The sequence below is a fragment of the Nelumbo lutea genome, chromosome 1 (genome assembly GCF_056320005.1).
Source record: "Nelumbo lutea isolate HS-2025 chromosome 1, American lotus-T2T, whole genome shotgun sequence".
NCBI lineage: Eukaryota > Viridiplantae > Streptophyta > Magnoliopsida > Proteales > Nelumbonaceae > Nelumbo > Nelumbo lutea.
In genome coordinates this window covers 61,479,117-61,500,791 of record NC_142684.1, presented here as the reverse complement: position 1 = coordinate 61,500,791, position 21,675 = coordinate 61,479,117, and the positions used below count along the sequence as shown (strand labels likewise).

Sequence of the window (21,675 nt, the reverse complement as noted above, 5' to 3'; positions counted from 1 at the left end):
TGGAGTTGAAATTTTATGATAGGTATTTTAGGAGGTCCTGGGTCTGATGGTGGTGTTGGATCTAGTAGTCAAGGTGTTGATAAGGATTGATCAGGGCCATCAAATCGATATCGAAGAGGTTAAACGATGGATTTGAGAGCTTTTGGGCTGAAAGTTGGAATTTTTGGGTTTTGGGTGTTTCGAAAGGATCAGAAGGGTCTGATCGGGAATTTGGGGTGAATTGGGGGTTCATGTGGCGGACTGAGCAAAAATTGGGTGTTGACAACGTAGAACCCAAAATTTGAAATCCAACAACACCATGACCACTCAAATCTGACATCATTTACTCCATCTTAAGACCCAAAGACAAAATCGATTCCAATCATCCGATTAGAATCATTTTGATCTTGAACCTCATTTCATGTCAAATCAGAAATCCAAAACCATAGGTATGTAGAGCCCAAAATTATAAATCCAACAACACCAAGATCACATAAATCCAATGTTGTTTACCCCTTCATCTTAACGCCCAAAGTTGGAACCGATTCTGGTCATCCAATCGAGATCATTTTGATCCTAAACCTTATCTCATGTCAAACCAGAAACCCAACATCATAGGCATGTAGATCCCAAATTCCAAATCTGACACCGTTTACTCCTTCATCTTAACACTCGAAGTCAGAAAAGCTTTTGATCGTCCGTTAGGTGTCATTTTGATCCTGAACCTCATTTCAAATCAAATAAGAAATCCAAAACTACATAGATCCTAGAAATCCAGATTTGATAACACTAAGATCACCCAAATCTAACATCATTTACTCCTTCATCTCAAGACCTGAAGCCAAAATTGATTCCAATAATTTGATTAGGATTTTTATATCCTGAACCATATCCCACATGAAATAAAAAAAAAAAATCCAACCATGTAGATGAATAATGTTCGAAAATACAAGTCCAACGATACTAAAATCGTCCAATTCTAACACCGTTAACCCTTTCATCTTGAAATCCGAAGCTAGACTGGATCCAAGCCCTCTATTTGGATTCCTCTTTACTACAACTTTGAACCTAGGAATCTTCATGATTAGATCTTTCTCGTAGCCTCTACAACCATCTTAAAATTTAAAACTTAACCTGGTAAAGAGTCTCCAATCAATCAAATCAATCACCTAAACTTGGAATGTTAAATTTAGGCAATTTGTAAAAATTTCCACTAATGGTCTTCATTGATTGAGAGGATATCTCTCCCAAAGCTGTCATGATAACCCCTTCTCTCATTTAATTTCCTTCCAAAATCCCTTTAAACCATAGCCATTGATCTCCTTATTCTCAAATCTCAGCCCTCCATTCCCTTCTAGAATCCTCTCCAAAAATCTATAAACATCCCCAGTTTTCACACACAAACACACACATGCTAGCCTAGAGAGAGAATTCTACACTTATTAGGCTAGACAATACCTCTCTTCATGTCCAAACCAACCCCCGTTTTCCCTCACCCACATCCAAGCTCATTAGAATACGTCCAAGCCTCCTATACCATTGTTGTAGTTATAACAAAACTGTCTTCATTCTTAGGTTTCCATACCCCCTCCCACACATCCTAGGTGCTTAGGATTTGTTTCCCACGACCATAACACCCCACTTTCCATTTCACCCACAAACTGAGAAAACCCAATAGCCACCCGAAAACTCACCCTAGAACCTAAGAGACATGGCTGAACTTGCTTGAATAATTCGGTGATTGCTACGGAACAATAGAAGGCTTCCAGCAGCGATTTACTTTACTCAACGGGCTACATAGCTTTGAACCTTGGGAGTTTTTCAAAACATCTAGGAGCAATGAAAAGGTGCTTGAGTTGCAACAAAGACCTGGTCAAGTGGTCAGTAGCAAAGTACATCATGCAAAAGTCATCTTTGCTTATTTATGCGGCGTAGGAGGTATGATATCCTTTTTAAGTTTTCCCATTTTTTATGATTATAAATTCTTTAACTTCATCTAGTGTAAGCAATTTCACTTTTTACTCTATAAGTAGTCTAGTAGTAGTTCACATCTCTGCCCCACAATGTCCCTCTCCACAATACATCCCTGCCATGTATTGAGAACATCTCCCGATGATGACATCATTGGTTCTGATACTATCATCAGGAGATGCTCTCAATACACGGCGGGGATGTGCTGTGGGGTATTGTGGGGCGGAGATGTGAACTCGTCTAGTAGATTCATCTCCATTGGGTTCATTCATAGTGAGAATATTCAGCCTACTTCACACACACACGCGCACACACACACACACACACTATATATATATATATATAGCCACCACCACATACTACCATTTATTTCATTTAAGATAATCACTTCACTTAATCCTAATTGGAACTACTAAAACCTTGATAACGTATTTTATGTTTTCTGAATATTTTATTCTTTATCTCCTCTCTGTTGTTTGCCACCCATAACTTGCTTCCCATAAAAGATCTATTATAAGTCATTTCAAACACTTTTTTTTTTGAATTTTGTATTTAAAGAACAAATAAAAACATCAATAAACAAATACTAATAAAACATAGGATTAATATATGCAATGAAAATTGAGTTAAGATCTAAGATTAAGAAGTTCTACGAGATTTTAAGAAATAAGAAGAAGATTGAAGGAATTTAGTTAAGGTTAGGGTTGGGGGTTTAAAATTTGGGGTTGAACTAGGATTGGCCTCAACCGAACTAACCCGGCCCAACTTGCAGACCTAGTACAATAACTCTTTTGGGCACCTATATAAGGGCACACTATCCAAGGGAAGATATTGACACTTTTACTACCTTGACTATCTAAGCACTCTTAGATCACTTCATCTCTTAGCTCTCTAGTTCGTACAATTAGCTTGGCAAGTCCAACAAAACTCAGCCTAACCGACCTCATTCTCACTACTAACTTAAGGGGTTTACCTTGGGGCCTTTGATTATTTTTATTAGCAAATCCAACTCACCAACTCAAATATTCCCAATATCACATATGGACCCGAATGTATTTTTTATGTATAAGTTAAATGTGACTATTTTTTAAATTTTCTTTATTTTAAAAATAATTTTAGGGGCTACAAGTAAAGTGTCGATGTAAATTCTAGGATTGTTAATGGGTCGGGTCTACCCAACACACTTAAACCAACCAAACTGATTATAATGATTTTGGTTTGATAACCTTGTCCTGATTAATAATTGCACCAGTTCTGTTGCTTGCCTGTTACGAACTGATTCATATCTAAAAATTATTGTTTTATTTTATATATATATATATATAGTATCTTCTTAATTTTCTTATAATATTAATCATATTTTATGTTTTAAATGATAAATTTCATAGATAATAAATAAGATAATATTAGTTAAAAATATTGAGTTTATTAACAAACAAATAATTTAGTATTTTTATATCATTTTTATTAAGGTTATATTATCAAAATTTAAAATTTAAATTATTATTTAAATAAACAAATACAATTTTCAATATAATCAAGTAAAATCAAAATGGAACCATTTTAACCACCGGTTTTTGAATTGACGGTTTGATTGTTCAATTAAATTGTCCAAAACCCACCATCAATTTATCTGAATTCTCTTAAAGTCTCCACAACTTTTTAAAACGTCCAAAACTCACCATACTAGTGAGATAACAGTAACTTGACTAATGGGCATCGCTAATTTACCATTTTACTCTTTATTATTTTCTATCCATTTTGCAATATACCAAAATTACCCCCATCGTTATTCAACCCAAAACCCAAGCATTAGCCGCTACTTTCTTCCTCCATTGGCCGCTGCTTCCCCTTCATTTGAGATTGAAGAAGAATAGGATGCGTCTGAGAAGAAGAACAGACTGAGAAGAATAGTCCGCAACATCTCATTGATCGATGCTTCTCTCCTACCTTGGTTTGAGAAGAAGAATGGTCGGATGCTCATCAAGACTGTTCCCATCGTCTGAGAAGAAGAGCAGTCCAAATACAGTCCGCAACTTCTCAGCGGTCGCTGCTTCTCTCATACCTTCATCTGAGAAGAAGAATGGTCGGATGCTCATCAAGACTGCTCCCATCGTCTGAGAAGAAGAGTAGTCCGAATACAGTCCGCAACTTCTCACCGGCTGCTACTTCTCTCATCGTCTGAGAAGAAGAACGGTCGGATTATTGCCTCTCTCATCATCTGATTTGAATAGTCATGTTTGGATCTTTTATTACACTCAGTAAAAAAGTCTAATATGTACTAAAAAAAACTGATAGACCCATCCTACTTTAGGGAGGCTAGGACCGGCATTGCGAGATAAAACTGACAAACCCATCCTACTCTAGAAGGCAAAGCCTGAAATGAGGAAGCTAGATGGGAAGGTGCTAAGCATAAACATCAAAATACTTCCATATGTATTGGCTGAAACCATCTTCCGAACACTTTGACATTTAGTCAAAGTAAAAAAGGATTAAACAAGCAGTGACCATACAAGTAGACGTTTAGATGGAATTAAATGAAGATGGACTAGAAATTTCAAAACACCTTGCTTCCATTTCCGTTGTATACGAGTGACGAACCTCCAACCCTAACCTTCAAAAGAGTCTCTTAAAGTAGTGATCGTGGTAGAGGAAGGAGTAAATATTTTCACCTAAGAAAGCAAACAAGCAGTAGAGATCGTGGTAGAGCAAATCTCTTAAGACTTCCCGTTTGGAGCAAGAAGGACTCTCAGTGAGGATCCCTTCCTTAGACATTGAGAGCAAGAAGACCCTTCCTTTGATGTTGAGAGGGTTGAAAACAAGAACACTCCAGGTTGAGAGAATAACACGGTTGGGAGCAAGAAAGACTCTCAGTAACGAATCTTATATATGAAATAAAATTGGGCGCTTAAGGGCATCTCGGTCAAAAAAAATGTTTAATAGGCCGACTCACCATTCAGGGGCAGTTTAGTCATGAAATATGCACTTAGGATGGCGTGGACAACTTGGGTCATTCAAATTTTACGGTGTTGTACGGATGGTGAGTTTTGGAAAATAAAATCTCATTGACATGGTAAATTTTGAATGTTTTGAAAAGTTTTGGTGAGTTTAAGAGAATTTAGATAAATTGATGGTGGGTTTTGGATAATTTCCAAAAAAATAATTAAAATAAAAAATGTCTAAAAACTATAGGATGGGTCGAACGGTTTGATTACTTGGGTCAATGGGCCAGTGACCAATTCAACAATTTTTAGTTGAAGACTGAGTTTAGGGTAAAATAGAATCGGTTGCCTGAACGGTTTCTTGCCCAAATAGTCCAACCAAAACATAGATTTATTCTACCTGTACCCGACCCGTTGACAACCCTAATAAATTCTGATGTAATACAAATTCAATGGCTTTTGGATTTAGGTTATAAAGAATCAAATATATTAATAGGAAATGGATGCTCTCTGCATCCAAGAAATGGAATCTACTCGTGCAAGTAGATCCCACATGAGTAATTATTATACTAATTTAATAATTTAATTATTATAGTAATTTAATAAATATATACTTAGTGATTATAATTAATAATTTTTGTTATTATAAATATTGTTAATAACTAGATATTTACTTTAATTTTACTTTAAATTAAAATTATAAATATTGTTATTAAAAATATTGTTAATAAATTTAGTAACCTGATTTTAATAATTACTAATTATTATAGTAATTTAATAAATATATAATTAATAATTACTGTTATTATAAATATTGTTAATAAATAGATATTTACTTTAATTTTACTTTAAATTAAAATTATAAATACAATTAATAAATTTAGTAACTATTGTTATATTAAAAATAATTAAAAATGCTAGTAAAAGTATTGTTATTGATTATTTAATAAAATATTATAATTACTGGCTATTACTGATAAATATTGTTAATTAAATTTAATTTTGGTAATTATTAATTTAATGAATATTGTTAATAAATCTTATTCATAAATTTAATAATTACTGTTACATTAAAAATAACTAAATAATATTATTAAAACTATCACTAGTGATTATTTAATTAAATAGTATAATTACTTGCTATTATTGATAAATGTTGTTAATAACATTCTGACAACCGATGGTTCGACCATCCGGTTCAAACAGATGGCCCATTTTGACAATAAAAATTACAAGCAAAAAATTATGGAACCATTCTGACCACCGATTTTCAAGTTGACAGTTCAATCATCTGGTTCAAATGGACAATCCGTTCTGACAACAAAATTTATAGGCAAAAAATTGAGTTTGTGAGGTCCATTAAGTAGTATCATATGTGTTATGTCATTTGAGCGTGTGACTCATACAACCCGAAAACAGAACCGTTATGGTCATCGATTTTTGGGTCAATGGTTTGACCATTTGGTTCGAACAGACGACCCGTTCTGACAACAAAAAATTATAAGCAAAAAAATTATGGAACCGTTCTAGCAACCATTTTTTGGGTTGACGGTTCGATCATTCGGTTTGAATGGATGACCCATTTTAACAACAAAAATTACAGGCAAAAAATTGAGTGTATAAGGTCCATTGAGCAATATCATACATGTTATGTCATTCGAGCATGTAACTCATACGACCCGAAAATGGAACCACTCTGGCCACCGGTTTTCGGGTTGATGGTTCGACCGTTCGATTTGAACAGATGGCCCGTTTTAACAACAAAAATTAAAAACAATAAGAAAATGACCAAAACCATTGAACGGGTCAATGAGTTGATAGTTCGAGCACTAGGGTCAATGGGTCGTTGACCGATTCAACGGTTTTTGGCCAGGAACCAGTATTGGGGTAAAACGGAACTGGTTGCCTGGACGGTTTCCAATTAAAAAATAAAAAAATGGATGACTTGTTCTAACAACAAAAATTATAGGCAAAAATTTGAGTGTGTGAGGTCCATTTAGCAATACCATACGTGTTATGTTATTCGAGCGTGTGACTCATATGACTTAAAAACGGAACTGTTTTGGCCACCAGTTTTCGAGTCGATGATTTGACTGTTTGGTTCAAACGGATGGCCCCGTTCGACCGCCTAGGTCAATGGGTCATCGATGGATTTAACAATTTTTGGTTAGGGACTAAGATTAGAATAAAATGGAACCGGTTGCCTGAATGATTCCGAATTAAAAAATTAAAAAATAACCAAAAACCATTGAACGATTCAATGGGTCAATGGTTCGATTGCTCGAATTAATAATTTGTTAACCGATTCATTGACTTTTCGCCATGGACAGGATAATCGAGGGTTCCATTCCAACCCTTGCGAAGAGGCCCCTCCGCTAATTCTGATGTAATACAAATTCGATAGCTTTTGGATTTAAGTTATAAAGAATCAAATCAAATTTGGATGCAGTTGAGTCTAACCCGAATCCAACCCAATTACGGCAGCCCTAATACTAATCAATCAACTTCAACTTTAACTTAATTAAAAAAAAAAAAAAACCCTCAACTTTAACCGTTATAAAGCGTGTAACCTTCTGCTCTTTTGCACAACATATCCGCTAAAAGACAAAACAATAGGCTATTCATCTCACATCCGATTCATCTGTTATTACGAAACAAAATGACACCGATAAAGAGAGAGGATTTATTTTGGGACCTTGGGAAGTGGGTGACAAACAGACAATTCCAGGACAACCTCACCCTAGCCTCCCCCCACCCACCAACCTCCCTCGAGGTGGCACTTTTTTTTTTTTTTTTTTAATTTAATTTCTACAAAATTTTAATCATTTCATCTCGCCATCCCTCCGTGAGTGAGTGAGTTACACTTGCTTTGCGGTCCCACTTTAGAAAAGTGGAAGGAAATGTGTAGATCCGAAATCGATTCGGGTCAAAGCATTTTGGGATCATTTCGTGTAAAAACTAAGCCTTAACCCTAAATATTCTGATTAGGGTTGACCGATTGACCCATGTGCCAAATGGATCAATGGTTCAATTTAGAATTTCCCAAATCAAATCAAGCGGTCATTGACCAAATCAACAATGTTTTGCGATTAATATGGATTTATTCATCCGATTCAAAGGATTGAATGGTTCAATCATTTTAGTCAAAACACCGATTTGAAATTTTAGTTACCCAGTGGTGACCCGTGACCTATCCCAACCCGAAATCCTTTTGGGGTTGTGTGACAAGGAACCCTAACCCGTTTCTTTGGATTGGATTGGGTTTGCGGGTTGGATCACTTTTGATGTGTATGATGCGGCGGGGGCCCACAAAGGCAACACTGTTTTTTGGGACGGAAATGAAATTATTAATTATGGCACTTTTTTTAGGAAGCGGAAGGGTGGTATGATATCCAGGTGGTGGGCCCAGAGAATCTCTTCTTTACGTGAGATGAGACAACGTAAAAAAAAGATTTCTGGGGATCCGGCAACGAGCTTACTACGGACTCTGCTGTCTCTGATGATGAAAAGTTACAAATTATGATCCTCGCCTTCAAATTTCTAAAAAGACCAAAAAACCAAAGTCCTTGTTTGTTTTATTGGGATTGAGACTTGGAATTTGGAATTGGGAACGCGGGAGGACGAAAAATGGAAAATCAGAAACACAGAAAAAACCGCAAAACAAACAGCATCTAGAAAAACTGAAAATAGTGGGCCGACATGGGCCGGGTCGAGCGATTCCAGATAGAAAAACTAACTGCGACTCCGGACCCGAGGGTTTAATTTGGTTTTTGTCCTCTCCCTCTCTCTCTCCACACATTGACATGTTTTCAGGATTTGGAGTTTTGGACGGTGCTACGTGCTGACCTGGGACTCCTTTCTGTCTCTCTCTTACAGACATGCAGAAATATAAAATTGTCCCAAATATGACTTTCAAACTTTCAAACCCCCACCTCCCCATCTCTCTCTCTCTCTCTTTCTCTCTCTCTCTCTTCTGCAACTTCTGTCATTTTCCGTCAGCCCCTCTCGGATTCCGGACACGCTCAATCCACGAACGGATATTTTCAAAATTCTGCAAATCATTGAATTCCGCTTCTCTCTACCGACGAGGAGGAGGAACCCGTTATTTGGTTTAAGGGAGCTTCGATGGATCCGAAAGGTCTTCTCTCGTTGTGCTTCGTGTTGGTTTAGGAGATTTATAGAGTTTTGATCCTCGGGCAGGGGGAATATAGTAAAACAAGATGATCGGAGAAGTGGAAGAGGATTCGTTGTCGTTGATTACCCCATTATTTAAGCCTGTACATGGTTATTATTGGACGGAGATTCTTAGATAGATCTTTTCGTGATTACTCGCGTTTTTTAGGGTTATAACCCTCGCTCCTCGCTTCCGGATACGCTTTGATTAGGGTTTTCGGCTAAATAATTTTCAGGTACTCTTCCTTTCCTTTCTTTTCTATTGCTTTGTTTCTATTTTCATGCCCTCCCCTCTCACCCTTCACCTAAAGGATTTAACGTTTCGTTGCTTTCTTTCGTTTTTGATTTCTTAGTAGAATACCCTTTTCTTTGATAACGTTGTTTGTTCATAAGCGCAGACCTGAAATTAATACAGGCCATCTAGTACAAGAATCGGATAAAAACGTCATTTTCACAACAAAGAGATTAAAGGAATAATTCGGTAAATTCTTTTTCATGACTAGTTCGAAGAGACTTTGTGCTTTATATATTCTCGATTTAATAAAAAAGATTAGCACGGCTGGAATGTTCAAGCTATTATTGTGAGGAAATTACTTTCCAGTTTGTTAAAGAAAAACTCGAAACGTGAAACGGGATGGATACCAAAACAGCCTGATGGCCCATTTATTATTGTTGTTATTGTTGACAGAATATCTAATTTCCTGTTGGCCCATACATTATCAAGAATATTCATTCATTATCCGCTAATTCACAGATTTTTGTTATTTAAAACGGTTATCCAAGAGGGTAACAAGAAATTATGTAGTACCAAGTATATGGGTCTATGCGGAGTTGTGGTAGATGATAGGTATAATTACCATGAATTTTGGTTAATGGGATGGATGATAAGAAACACCCTATTTGCTTCAAAACTATCATAGTACTAGCAAGAAAACCCATGCAAATGCATGGAGCATAGGGTTGAATAGAAATTTGGATAGGCTTAGGTTGGCAAATTTGGGTTTTGACATCAGTTTGGTTCCAAGTCAAGGTTGGTCTAGTGTTGGCACTTAACCCCACCCAACCCATCTAATTTATACCCATGTTTTATTAGACATGGTTAAAAGAATTACAAAGATATTATCTATAAAAAAAAAGAGTTACAAAGATATTTAATAGGAAATGAGGGTTTTAATGAAGGAGAAGTGGGCCTTGGCGCAACAGTTGGGTTGCTCCATTGGGACTTGGGTAGGGTTCAATTCTTGGAAATGGCCTCTCTGTATGTGCAGGGGGTAAGGCTGCATACTCTGTCCCTCCCCAGCCAAACCCTGCATTTGCGGGAGCCTTGTGCACTGGGCTGCCCTTTAGGAGAGATGTTACAGCATTGACTATTGGGGAGAGAGAGAGAGGGAGGGAGTTAAGAATGGTTTTATTATTTCAAAAAATATATTTTAATAGTGAAAATTAAGGCATAAGAGGGTTTTTAATATTTCACATGTGTGAAGGAGAGAAGGGGAGATTTCGTGTGAGGCCTGTATACAAACCCTAATAACTTAAGTTTTACATTAGGCATCTTTATTAAAGTTTCCTAATTTTATTCAACCGTAACTCCACCCAAAATGTCAATAACATAAGTTTCAAAGTGTCTCCCATGAACTTAACTAACCAAAGAACCTATTCTTCTTCAAAAAATCTATTTTTAAGACGTCAAAAACATCTTCAATTATAGCACAACTTGCATCAAATGATTTATTTATCTTATTTTTCCCCATTGCCTAAACAATATGAGGTGAATCAATATTCTTCTTTTACAAAATTCTAGGGAGATCATTGCTCTTTTCGATGGGTTATCTGTTATCAGGTTTTTCTCCTTTATTTATTAATTTAACATAGATGAGTTTTATGGCTTCCTTTTTTTTATGAATAATAAAGCATTTCATTAAAAATTTTTAAGAATGGTTTACAATTGATACAACATTTAGTTTTCCCAAGAGGTGTGAGATGCAGCTTAAGAAATCAAAATAAATTATAGTATAGCCCAGAAAAGTTGACTCCTATTCACCCCTTTCTTAGCTAGTATGTCTGCCAGTCCATTTTCCGATCTTCTCTCCCACTGAATTCTGATTGTTATATTAGAAGTTAGCCATTTGAATCTTCTCATTGCCCCCTGAAAGGCCAAGCCACTGTCTCCGGTTCTTTCAGCCACCCAATTACCACTTTGGAGTCTCCTTCCAGGACCAGATTTCTGAGGTTCAACTCTTTTCCAATTTGATCCCCCTGTAAAACAGCTTGGACCTCTGCACTAACCGTGTCCCCCACGGTTTCTTTTGATTCAATTGTTTTTACCTTGGTCAATTCAAATTTAAAATTGTTTTCTTTTTAAACTTGGCCATTGATTTCATCATGTCTATCCACTTAATTTAAGTACTTTGCATAATATACAAGTTATATAAAAAGGAATATGTGAAGCTCAATAATTTAGAAAGAAGAAAAAAGAAAATTAATTTTCTATTATTTTATATGCAAATAATTATAAATATATTAGTACTAAACTTTGGTGAATTATTATTACTTCATTTTTTCCTTTAAAAATTCCATTTCAAACAGCAGCCCAAGCATCACACGGGTCACTACTAGCATATAGATATGTAGATGACATTTTTTGTTGAGGATTGTTTTGGTCTTTCTATCTCTCACTTATGTGTGAAGTTGTGAACTGGTGTTTGAGTTTAAGGACAAAATTGAGTTTCTCTAGACTATGTAAATATTTCAAATGGAGAGATCCTTCCAGTTCATGAGGTGGTTGAAAATTGATATTTCTAATAATTATGACTACACGTGTATGTGGGCTTTGCATAGTTGCGTTGGGAAGTGAGGAAGCAGCTGCCTGCTGAGGAAAGGTTTATCTTGACTCTAGGAAGGCTAAATTAAGGAATCATATCCTTCTAATATAACAATTATCATTATATTCTTTTGAAGATAAAAGAAAACAAAAAAAAAAAGAAGATACAAGGAAGGTGATAAGCAATCACCCGAAAAGAAAGGCCAACCCAAAGAAAAAACCAATGAGACAAAACAAACCCAAATCAGCCAACAAACTAAAAGGACCCAACTAACGAATGCCCCTTACCCATAACAATACAATACAATATAAAGACGAAGTAAACTAGAATACCAAAACAGCTTGATGCCCAACAAATACCAAGCAAGACACTCAAACCCTAAATTGCCACTTCTAGCATTTTTCTAGTTTTTTGAGTACAGTTTTGTTGTCGTTTTTTGACTAATCCTTTGGTTTTCTGACGAGCTTGTTAGGTCCCAATCTGAATAGACCACCTTTTAACCTCATGAAAAACTTAGAGACTGGGATCTAGGGTTTATGTTTTTTTATTGAAATAATGTTGACAACAAAGCCATTAACCCTTTTTATGTTTTTTATTGCAAAAGAAAATTCATTTAAATAAAAAGTAGAATACACGATATTTAGCATTATGTGTTCATTTTTTTATGTTAATTGGTATCAGGTTATCATTTCATGGAATTATATAAATTTACATAATTTGTCATTTGCATTTTGCAGCAATCTCACTTGATATTTGAGATATGATCTTTTTTCCTTTTTTCCTTATCTCTTACATTCCAACAACATCCAGTGGCAGTGAATCTCAACTTGTAGTTCCCATAAATTTTCTTTTTCAGATTACATTTCACATTATAATTGGTGTTTCATCAAGCTTGGTGGGTTTTAGCCTATAATTTTTATGTGTACTAACTCAACTCAACTAAGCCTCATTTTATCATGACATTATCTATTGGGTCTAATACTAGGTTCTTATGAATATTAGTATTTTTTATCATATCCTTCCTGGTGCCATGCTAATTGCTGTAAATCTCCTTTTTAGCTTTATTTGTCCCCTTCTATTTTATTTTTTCTGCTGCCTTTGGTAGATTCGACAACTAATAATTCCTCTTCTATTGGGAGCAGGAACCAAAGATCAGTTGCCATTTGATGCTTTTATTTTGCTTGTTGGCATTTTTATGACACTAGGTTCTAGAGTAAGACTTATGGTTGAGACTCCTACCTGAAAATGAAAATAGAAAACATAAAGACGGTTTGGCATGTTTAGATCATCAACAAGATACAAAAGTTGTGTATATGAAGGCTTTAAAAGAAAGAAAACATCCTTAAAGTGAAAATGGTGTCTTTTGGTGTCAGATAGGATTGTCAATTGGTTAAAAACAAATTAGACTTTATTCCCTGTCTGATGAGTTAGATATGGATATAAAGATGTAGAAATGCGTATTAGAGGATTGAGCTCACTCGTGTGCCTAAGCGCACTCAAGGTGCTTATTCTAAAACAATGGCCCCATCCTCTTCATGTTCTGGCAAGTTGTGTATCAAACAGATGGTTAATGTCTTCTCTTCCTATACCATTTTGCAATGACCATTGAGTCTTTTTTAGGGAGTCTATGCAGAATTTTTGATATAAGTAGAGGTAAAACACCACTCACTTTGTTGAGAAAGTAACCTAGGTTGCTCGGGATTGGTAAGTTGTGCCAAATAGATAATTAATGTCTTCACTACTATTTAACAATGATCATTGGTTTGGCTATGGGGGAGTCTATTCAGAAGTTCTAGTATAAGTAGAGGTGGAACATCACTTTCTTTGATCAGAAAAATTTTGTTAATTTAATTCTATTTGCAACCAATCCCATGGTTACAGGCATTGATATTGCTTTGAGGGAGTTGATGGAGTAGAGGTGGATCACCAATTGCCTTGATGAGGAAGGTAGTAGGCAGTACAATTGTTGAAATAGGCATTTCTAGTGGGTTTTAGGTGGAAAGAGAGGTCATGAGGCATTTATCAGAGAGCAAATTCTCTAATCGGAGCTTGTTTTGCTAATCTGTTCTAGTTAAAGTCATATCCACTGTTAAACTATTAGTGCTTAAATCATTTCTTACTGCTATCTATGCCCTTTTTGGTCTACCCCTAGCTCTTCTAGCCCCTTCCACTTGTAACAAATCACTTCTTCTAAGTGGAGCTGTTGGTGGTCTTCTATGCATGTGATCAAACCATCTTAATCTACTCTTTCTCATTTTATCAGTTATTGGAACTCTCCTAGGTTCCTACGGATGGCTTCATTCCTGGTCCTACTACCTTTTCTAGTTTTCCACTCATCCATCTTAGCAATTTGCATTTCTGCCACACTCATTTTCTAAAGATGTTGTTTCTTGATTGTCCAACACTCTGCTGTATACAACATAGCTGGCCTTACAACTATTTTATAGAATTTTCCTTTTAATCTATGTGGTTTTCTCCTATCACACAAATGTCCAGCTACACCCCTCCATTTTGGTATGTGACTACTGTTTCTTTCTTTTTTTTTTTTTTTTTTTTTTTTTTTTTTTTATGACTAATAGAAACATTTTGGTATTAGACTATTCTTTGTAAAGGATTCAAAAACTTTCTATCTGTAGTTTGTTATCATCAACCATATGCAAGGACCAATCAATCATCTAACTTTCTATAATTATAGGTCGTGTACTATCTATTCTATTTAAGAGTTGTCTGGTTGCGTACTCGTATTTTCTGTAGGATCTTTTCCTTGTCAAAATGTCTAGCTTTATTTAAGACCTTATCAGCTAGTCCATGCTAGGGTCTTAAATTCTTAATCCTCAAACATTTCTTGTGCCAACAACCAATATTAATAACACCCAACACTTTGCTGATCAACTCCTGTGTATAGATTCCCTTGTCATGGAAAAAGGCAAATTTCTTAAACTACCCCTACTATTTAGCTAATTGACAAATTGTACCCTTACTATTTAACCACCCTTATTGTTTCTGACAATTGCCATTGCCGTTAAACATTGACGGAAAAAAGTGAAAAGTCAAATTTATCCTTCATAATTTCTCATATTTTCAAAATATAATTAAATATCAAATTTATCCTTCAATCCCGGGTGTTGATCCTCGTTGGTAATTTGAAGATTGATAAACGAGCAACAACCATAAAGACCTCAAGCCACTGAGGAGTCGATCAAGTACAAGGAACTCTGCATTTTCTTTTCGGATCAGAACTCTACATTTTTATCAGAAGCTCTCTATTCAGCATGGTCACTGTGGATGACTCCTCGATCCTATCACCCAAGTTATCAAGAGAGAGAGAGAAGGTAGTGGCCCATTTGGTTGAATCTACTATTCACCAACACTATTCATCGTCCTCAACCTCCCGAAGCACCGAACACGACGGTGGAAGAAAGGTCCCCCTTCTAGCCACATTTCTTTCTCTTCCTTTTTCCTCCTTTCTCTTTCCTTCTTGATCTCTTTCCCCCTCCTCCAACGATTTTCTACTATTTTTTTCCATTCTTCATCATCCCTTTTGGCAAGAACAAAGGAGTTGCAGCAACGCAACTCCCCTCTGATCTCCACTCAATGCATTTGTCGTTGGATGTTCACTTTTATCTTCTCACCCACCCTTCGGAATCGTTGGCTTCGATCATAGGTCACTCCTGTTACCTTCCCAACTCGGTCTAAAGAGATTCTCTTACTATTTTGTCTCTCACCGTTTTGTCGACACCATAGAAAGCACTCACTCGATCTGTATTCGGTGCTCATAAGACCAAGGACCTCAGCTACACTCCGTTTTTTAAAAACCCAACCACTGGAAAACACACATTCTCCGTCTACTACTAAATCGGCCTTAGAAAAATCATTACTGGTGGCAAATGCGTCAAAATCCGAGGTGATCTCCATGGTTCTAGGTGAGGAGATACGGTGAACCTAAAACACCTAATGATTTTACATCTGCAAACCAATATAAGAGAAGGGGGAGAGAATGAGAAAATGTGAGAAGGGAGAGGCTTCTTGTCACTGGTCGCTGGTGATGCCCTTCAATGCCGGTGGTTGGAGAGGGATAGAACAAACAAGGGTAACTCAGGCGTCCGTCATTGAATCTGGATCTACTCCATGGATGACAAACACAGATGTGCTTCGATCCACTTCAGCAAATGGGACTCCCAGCATCAACTTCTATCCGAATGGGGAAGCTACTTTGGATTTTGGTCGCTGCAAGGGTCTTCAATTTTTATCGCCGCCAAGGAGCTCTATTCGGCTCCCGCCTTTCTATCTTCCTCTTATTTCCATCCTTCAGGTCATGCACGGCGACCTTAGCGCGAGAGTGAGCGGCAGTGACAATGGCACGCATGATCCTCCCACCAATCTGGTGCTGATTCTTACCTGGCAGCTTACAAAAGAAGGACAAAGGGTAATATTGGGTTTTCAAAAAAAATTATTCGTCACGTGGTATCACATGTACGGATTTTGATGAAACATTAATGGATGCCAATGGCAAGGGTAGAGCTAGTTAATTGTCAGAAACAGTAGGAGTGGTTTAAGACAATAGTTAAACAGTATGGGTACAGTTTGTCAATTAACTAAACAGTAGGGGTAGTTTAAGAAATTTGCTCCATGGAAAATCTATAGATTTATCTCATTCCATATGCACCATGATACAGCTGCTGGTATCAACAGAGATCTCTAGGGGAGTGCTATATACATGATTTTTTCAGCAGAGGATCTAAACTTATCGTTTGCATCATTCTCTGCATTTATTATCATCTGCATTCTCAGAAGTTATGGAACAATGAGTAAAGCCCCCCCTTCCCTCCCTCCCCCCATTTGATTCTCAATATCATTTTTGGACTGGATATCCTTGCAGCCAAACAACCCTTTGTTGCTTATTGATGGATTCATCCAGGTGGCAGATTAGCTTTTAGATGTTTGAAAACATTTGATATGTAACCAATAAAAAATGCATCCTTTTTTTCATTGTATTTCACCTAATATCAGCCTATGTTTATAATTTTCCTGAACTACATCAACAGGTGGACATTGGAGGACTACAAAAGCATATAAAGCAATGGAGAAGAGCAATATGGGCACAAAAGATCGCCAAAATACTACAGGTTCTCCAAGAGCAGAGGTGGGAGAGATAGATACCAGGGCACCATTTCAGTCTGTCAAAGATGCTGTTAATTTGTTCGGTGTAGGAGCTTTCTCAGGGGAGAAACCTATCATTAAAAAGTCAAAACCTCCGATAGAGGTATTTCTGATATTAGTTGTATTTGAAAATCTAGATGAGGATCATTACCATTTTAACATTAGCTGTTCCATACATCCATTGTCTGTTCTGCTGTTATATCACATTTATCACCTTGAATTTGAGGAATTTATTAATAATACTTCATGTAGTTCTGAAACCATTCTCCATTATAAAGGAAAAAATGGGTTATTGATCTAGGGTATGCTTGAGGGGCCATTACTTGGTGTAATGGTAAAATCTTGGGGTGGCAAGCGTGAGAATGCAGTTTAAAGCCTGAGAGTGGCCTCTTTGTGCAAAAAAATGCCAAAGGCTAGAACTGAATCCAGTCTACTCCTCCCAAGACCACTGATAGCTGGAACCAACATTAGGTAATGGCCTTCTTTTAATCTAGGGTATGCTTGTCTTCAAAAACTGATATGTATCATATGATACTCACTGACATGTGATATTTGAGGTTTTGAACCTTGGCTATGATAATCAATAGTCAATTGATTTCTCATAAATCTGATAACAATTTATTTTTTCCAAATTTAGTCTCTTAATATTGATAAAAGTATAGTTTTTAAGTTGGCCAGATCACCTTTGTACCATGTTACATAGTTTTCCTAATGTGCCAATGACTTAAGTATGAGATAACCCTATTAGCTCAATATATCATCTCAGAGCCAGCTGATTGTGCATCGGAATGGTACTTCTTTGTGCTTGGTGCAGGCCAGGCTGCAATATTCTGTGATTTCTGTGCCAGCTAAATTAATCGGTCCTCTAAATTTTTTCTCCCAATTTCTTTTTTGTTGTGCTTCAGAGGGTGTTCGCAAAGGAGACCCAGCTTCATTTGGCCAAAAAAGCACTAAACAAGCTCAAAGAACAGTTGAGAAATGCTGAAACCACCAAGGTCCAAGCACATGCTGAGCTTGAAAAGGCCAAAAAAACTGTTGAGGATCTGACAAACAAGCTCAAAACTGTAAATGAATCCAAGGAATGTGCAATTAAAGCAACAGAAGGAGCTAGAAATCAGGTTAAGCAACTAGAAGAGGAAAATTCTACAGGCCTTGCAGGAACTGGTGGTGCTTGGAAACAGGACTTTGAAAGGACAAGAGAACAGTATACTGCTGCTATGACTGAGCTTGATGCTGCAAAACAGGAACTCAGTAAAATCCGCCAAGATTTTGAGGCATCCATGGAAGCAAAAGTTGCTGCCATCCAGCAAGCAGCAGAGGCTGAAGGTGCAGCGAATACTTGCAAAGAGAGGGCTAGTGAACTCTCAAAGGAGATAGTGGCAGCACAAGAATCACTTATCCATGTAAAGCTTGCTTCTTTGCAAGCCCAGGAGGAGCAGGCAAATATTATTGCAGAAAAAGATGCTCAACGGCAGTCTTACAAAGCTGCTCTGGAAGAAGCAGAGAAGAAGCTTCAATCCATAAAAAAGGAGTTCGATCCCGAACTTACCAGGAACCTTGAGGCAAAGCTGGCTGAAACAGCTGCTGAGATAGGGTCTCTGCAAAAGGAGATTGAAGATGTCCGGGCTTCTGATTTAGATTCAGTGAAAACTGTGACACTAGATCTTGATGATGCTAAAGAGGCACTGCAAAAAGTGGCAGAAGAAGAGAGCTCCCTCCGGAGTTTGGTGGACTCTCTTAAGCTGGAGCTAGAGAGCATTAAGAAAGAGCATTTAGAATTAAAGGAGAAAGAAACTGAAACTGAATCTGTTGCTGGGAATCTTCATGTCAAGCTTAGGAAAAGCAAGGCTGAGCTTGAGGCAGCCCTTGCTGAAGAATCTAAAGCAAAACATGCTTCTGATGAACTGATCTCAACACTGCTGCAGCTAACATCAGAATCTGAAAATGCAAAGACTGAAGCAGAAGCCATGATGAAAAAGGCAGAAGAGCTAAGGGAGGAAGCTCAAGCTACCCAGATTGCTCTAGAAGCAGCAGAAGAGAAGCTACAGGTTGCATTGAAGGAGGCTGAAGAAGCAAAAGCGGCAGAGGCAAAAGCCCTTGATCAGATTAAGGATTTGTCTGAAAGAACAAATGCAGCTCGTGCATCAACATCTGAATCTGGTGCCAATATCACAATATCAAAGGAGGAATTTGAATCTTTGAGCCGGAAAGTTGAGGAGTCTGATAAGTTGGCCGAAATGAAAGTAGCTGCTGCAATGGCTCAGGTGGAAGCCGTGAAGGCAAGTGAAAATGAAGCTCTCAAGAGGTTGGAGGCAAACGAGAAGGAGATTGAGGAGATAAAAGCTGCAACGGAGGAGGCTTTGAAGAGGGCAGAATTGGCAGAGGCAGCAAAGAGGGCAATAGAAGGAGAGCTAAAGAGGTGGCGTGAGAGAGAGCAAAAGAGGGCAACTGAAGCTGCAAGCCGGATTCTGGCAGAGACACAGATGCCTGTGGAAACATCTCTGCACAATGCCCACCACCACCACCACCACATTCAGAAGCATAACCCATCAGAGAACGTTTCTTCAATCCGTAAGATGGATAAGGATAAAATACCTGTGGCAATGAAGGCATTGATACCAAATTTGAGCGGCGTCTTCCATCATCATAAGAAGAAGAGCCAACTTGAGGGTGGGTCTCCCTCGTATCTCCCTGGTGAGAAACCTGTGTGAATTTTGTTTAGCCATGAATATGATTGTCTGTGCACGTGTGAATGGGGTCATGAAGAAGAAGAAAAAAAAAAAAAAACATCCATAATATGCCTTGCTTTTTGTATATTGGGAATGTAGATCACTCTGTTTTTTTCCTTCCTTTTGTCTATCTGTCTCTGTCATGAGAGGGAGAAAAAAATAAGAGAACGAGACTGAATTTATTGCTCATAAATCTTCTTAAGCCTATCACATTTTGTAATCCAGCGGCTTCATCACAATTTACAAAATAGAAAAGCCAAAAGAAGGGGTTTAGGGGGAAGTTATAATGGTGCATGTATAAACTACGGTGATGTTTGGCATCCGTGCGGATTCTTTCCTTACTGATTTTTCAGAATTTGGTGAATTTTTTTTTTTAAACAAGGATTGATTATTTCTGTATTGGAGTTATTATTTGACGCATCATTGGATGCCATGTCATCTTCAAAAAATCAGAATAAGTTAGAAATCGGAGAATCACCGAAAATGGATATTCCTGAAAAAAGGTTTATTTCAACAATCAATTTTTGGTCTTTTTTATTTTTTTCAAAATCAGCCAATCAAACAGATTTCACCGCCGATTGCTCCAAGGCTGATGATGTGGCTTCGATGTTGCAGTGATTTTCAGTAAATCAGCATCAAGCCGAAAATGGAATATCTTTGTTAACAACAAACCATAGCAGAGAAGGGACAAAAGCATAACACCTTGCATTTTGCGAATCCGGATCACCTGCCAACAAAACACGTTCTAACCCTCTACTAACATAATCTCACACTGCACAGCTTATACATGGTGATGGTTTCAGTCTCATAGTAAGATGTGTGGTGTTAGATCAAATTGGTAGAGAGTTGGAACATGTTTTATTGGCAGAAGATCCCAATTCGCATTTGACATCCTGAAACTGTGAAGAAGTTGGATGTACATCTACTTACATTAAAAATTTTGGGAGTTCGAACCAAGCGTTTCAAGTTGTGCGTCTCTTTCTCCAAGTTCGCCGCAGGGTTCAGGAGGATCAATGCTCAACAGAACCCAAAAACAAAGACAGTAACAGGGCTGTAACGGTGATTATCGTAGAACTAACTTTCCAAGGACCAAAACCCAACCTGGTAAGAGGAGATTGCGAGTACCCAAATTGTTTTCCTTCCAAGAAACGTGTTTACCAATCCAGTGAAGGATTATAGATCAGATGTAATTACCACCATTTTTTGTTGTCGACTTCTGGACGGTTACAGAGCATAACCCATGAACTGAACTGACCTCCTCTGTCTGCAACTCCTGGAACTTAGTTCCAAGGGGCTGAATATAAGGCCTAAGGTTCTTGAGAACTGGATCATCAACCCAAAAACTGGTTTTCTGATTGAGCTCAATTAGCTTGATATGCTTCGCTACTTCTCCCAATATCATGCATTCTAACAGTACTCGATCCATTTCATTCCGAGTTCTGTCTGCCTTAACCTTTAAGTCAACTATTAACCACAGCATAATAATATATGGACTGTCTTCATCAAGGGATCATCAACCCAGAAATTGTTAATGCTATATGCATGGCCATGGCCGTTAATTAACTCACGGGTTTCCATCAGAAGTAAGAAAGCAGGGTATTACAACTCACAGTCAAAACACAGAAACTGTTCTGTCTTCTGTGTTTAACAAATTTCATCTAATGAATGATCATCATCATCAGAGAAATTTTGCAGAGAAGCTAGACATGGATAACAGAACATCACCACGTTGGATGTTTGGTTCCCAGAAAAGCTTTATTTTACTATTTACCCACCCACTTAACGCTGTTGACTGTTGTTGTTCGTCTGTATGATATGTACGACCGATGTATACCAGTCATCGTCTATAGAATTAATTTGTACCATTTAGAATATAAAACCAGATAGCTCAAGCGCTCC

At 37.3% G+C, this 21,675-nt stretch overlaps 1 protein-coding gene across 2 annotated transcripts; it reads left to right on the top strand.

Annotated features, from left to right (window-relative positions):
• The first annotated feature begins 8,730 nt into the window (after positions 1-8,730).
• Positions 8,731-19,969, top strand: LOC148874834 (WEB family protein At5g55860-like). 2 transcript variants are annotated; one of them, XM_088966258.1, is made up of 4 exons: positions 8,815-9,301; positions 9,464-9,546; positions 16,933-17,150; positions 17,953-19,969. In XM_088966258.1, the coding sequence occupies exons 3-4, from the start codon at positions 16,968-16,970 to the stop codon at positions 19,756-19,758; spliced, it is 1,989 nt and encodes a 662-aa protein (XP_088822384.1). In that variant the 5' UTR covers positions 8,815-9,301; positions 9,464-9,546; positions 16,933-16,967; the 3' UTR covers positions 19,759-19,969. The 2 variants fall into 2 exon arrangements, with proteins under 2 accessions (XP_088822383.1, XP_088822384.1); XM_088966257.1 differs by lacking the exon at positions 9,464-9,546 and having other exon boundaries at positions 8,731-9,301.
• Positions 19,970-21,675: the final 1,706 nt, after the last annotated feature.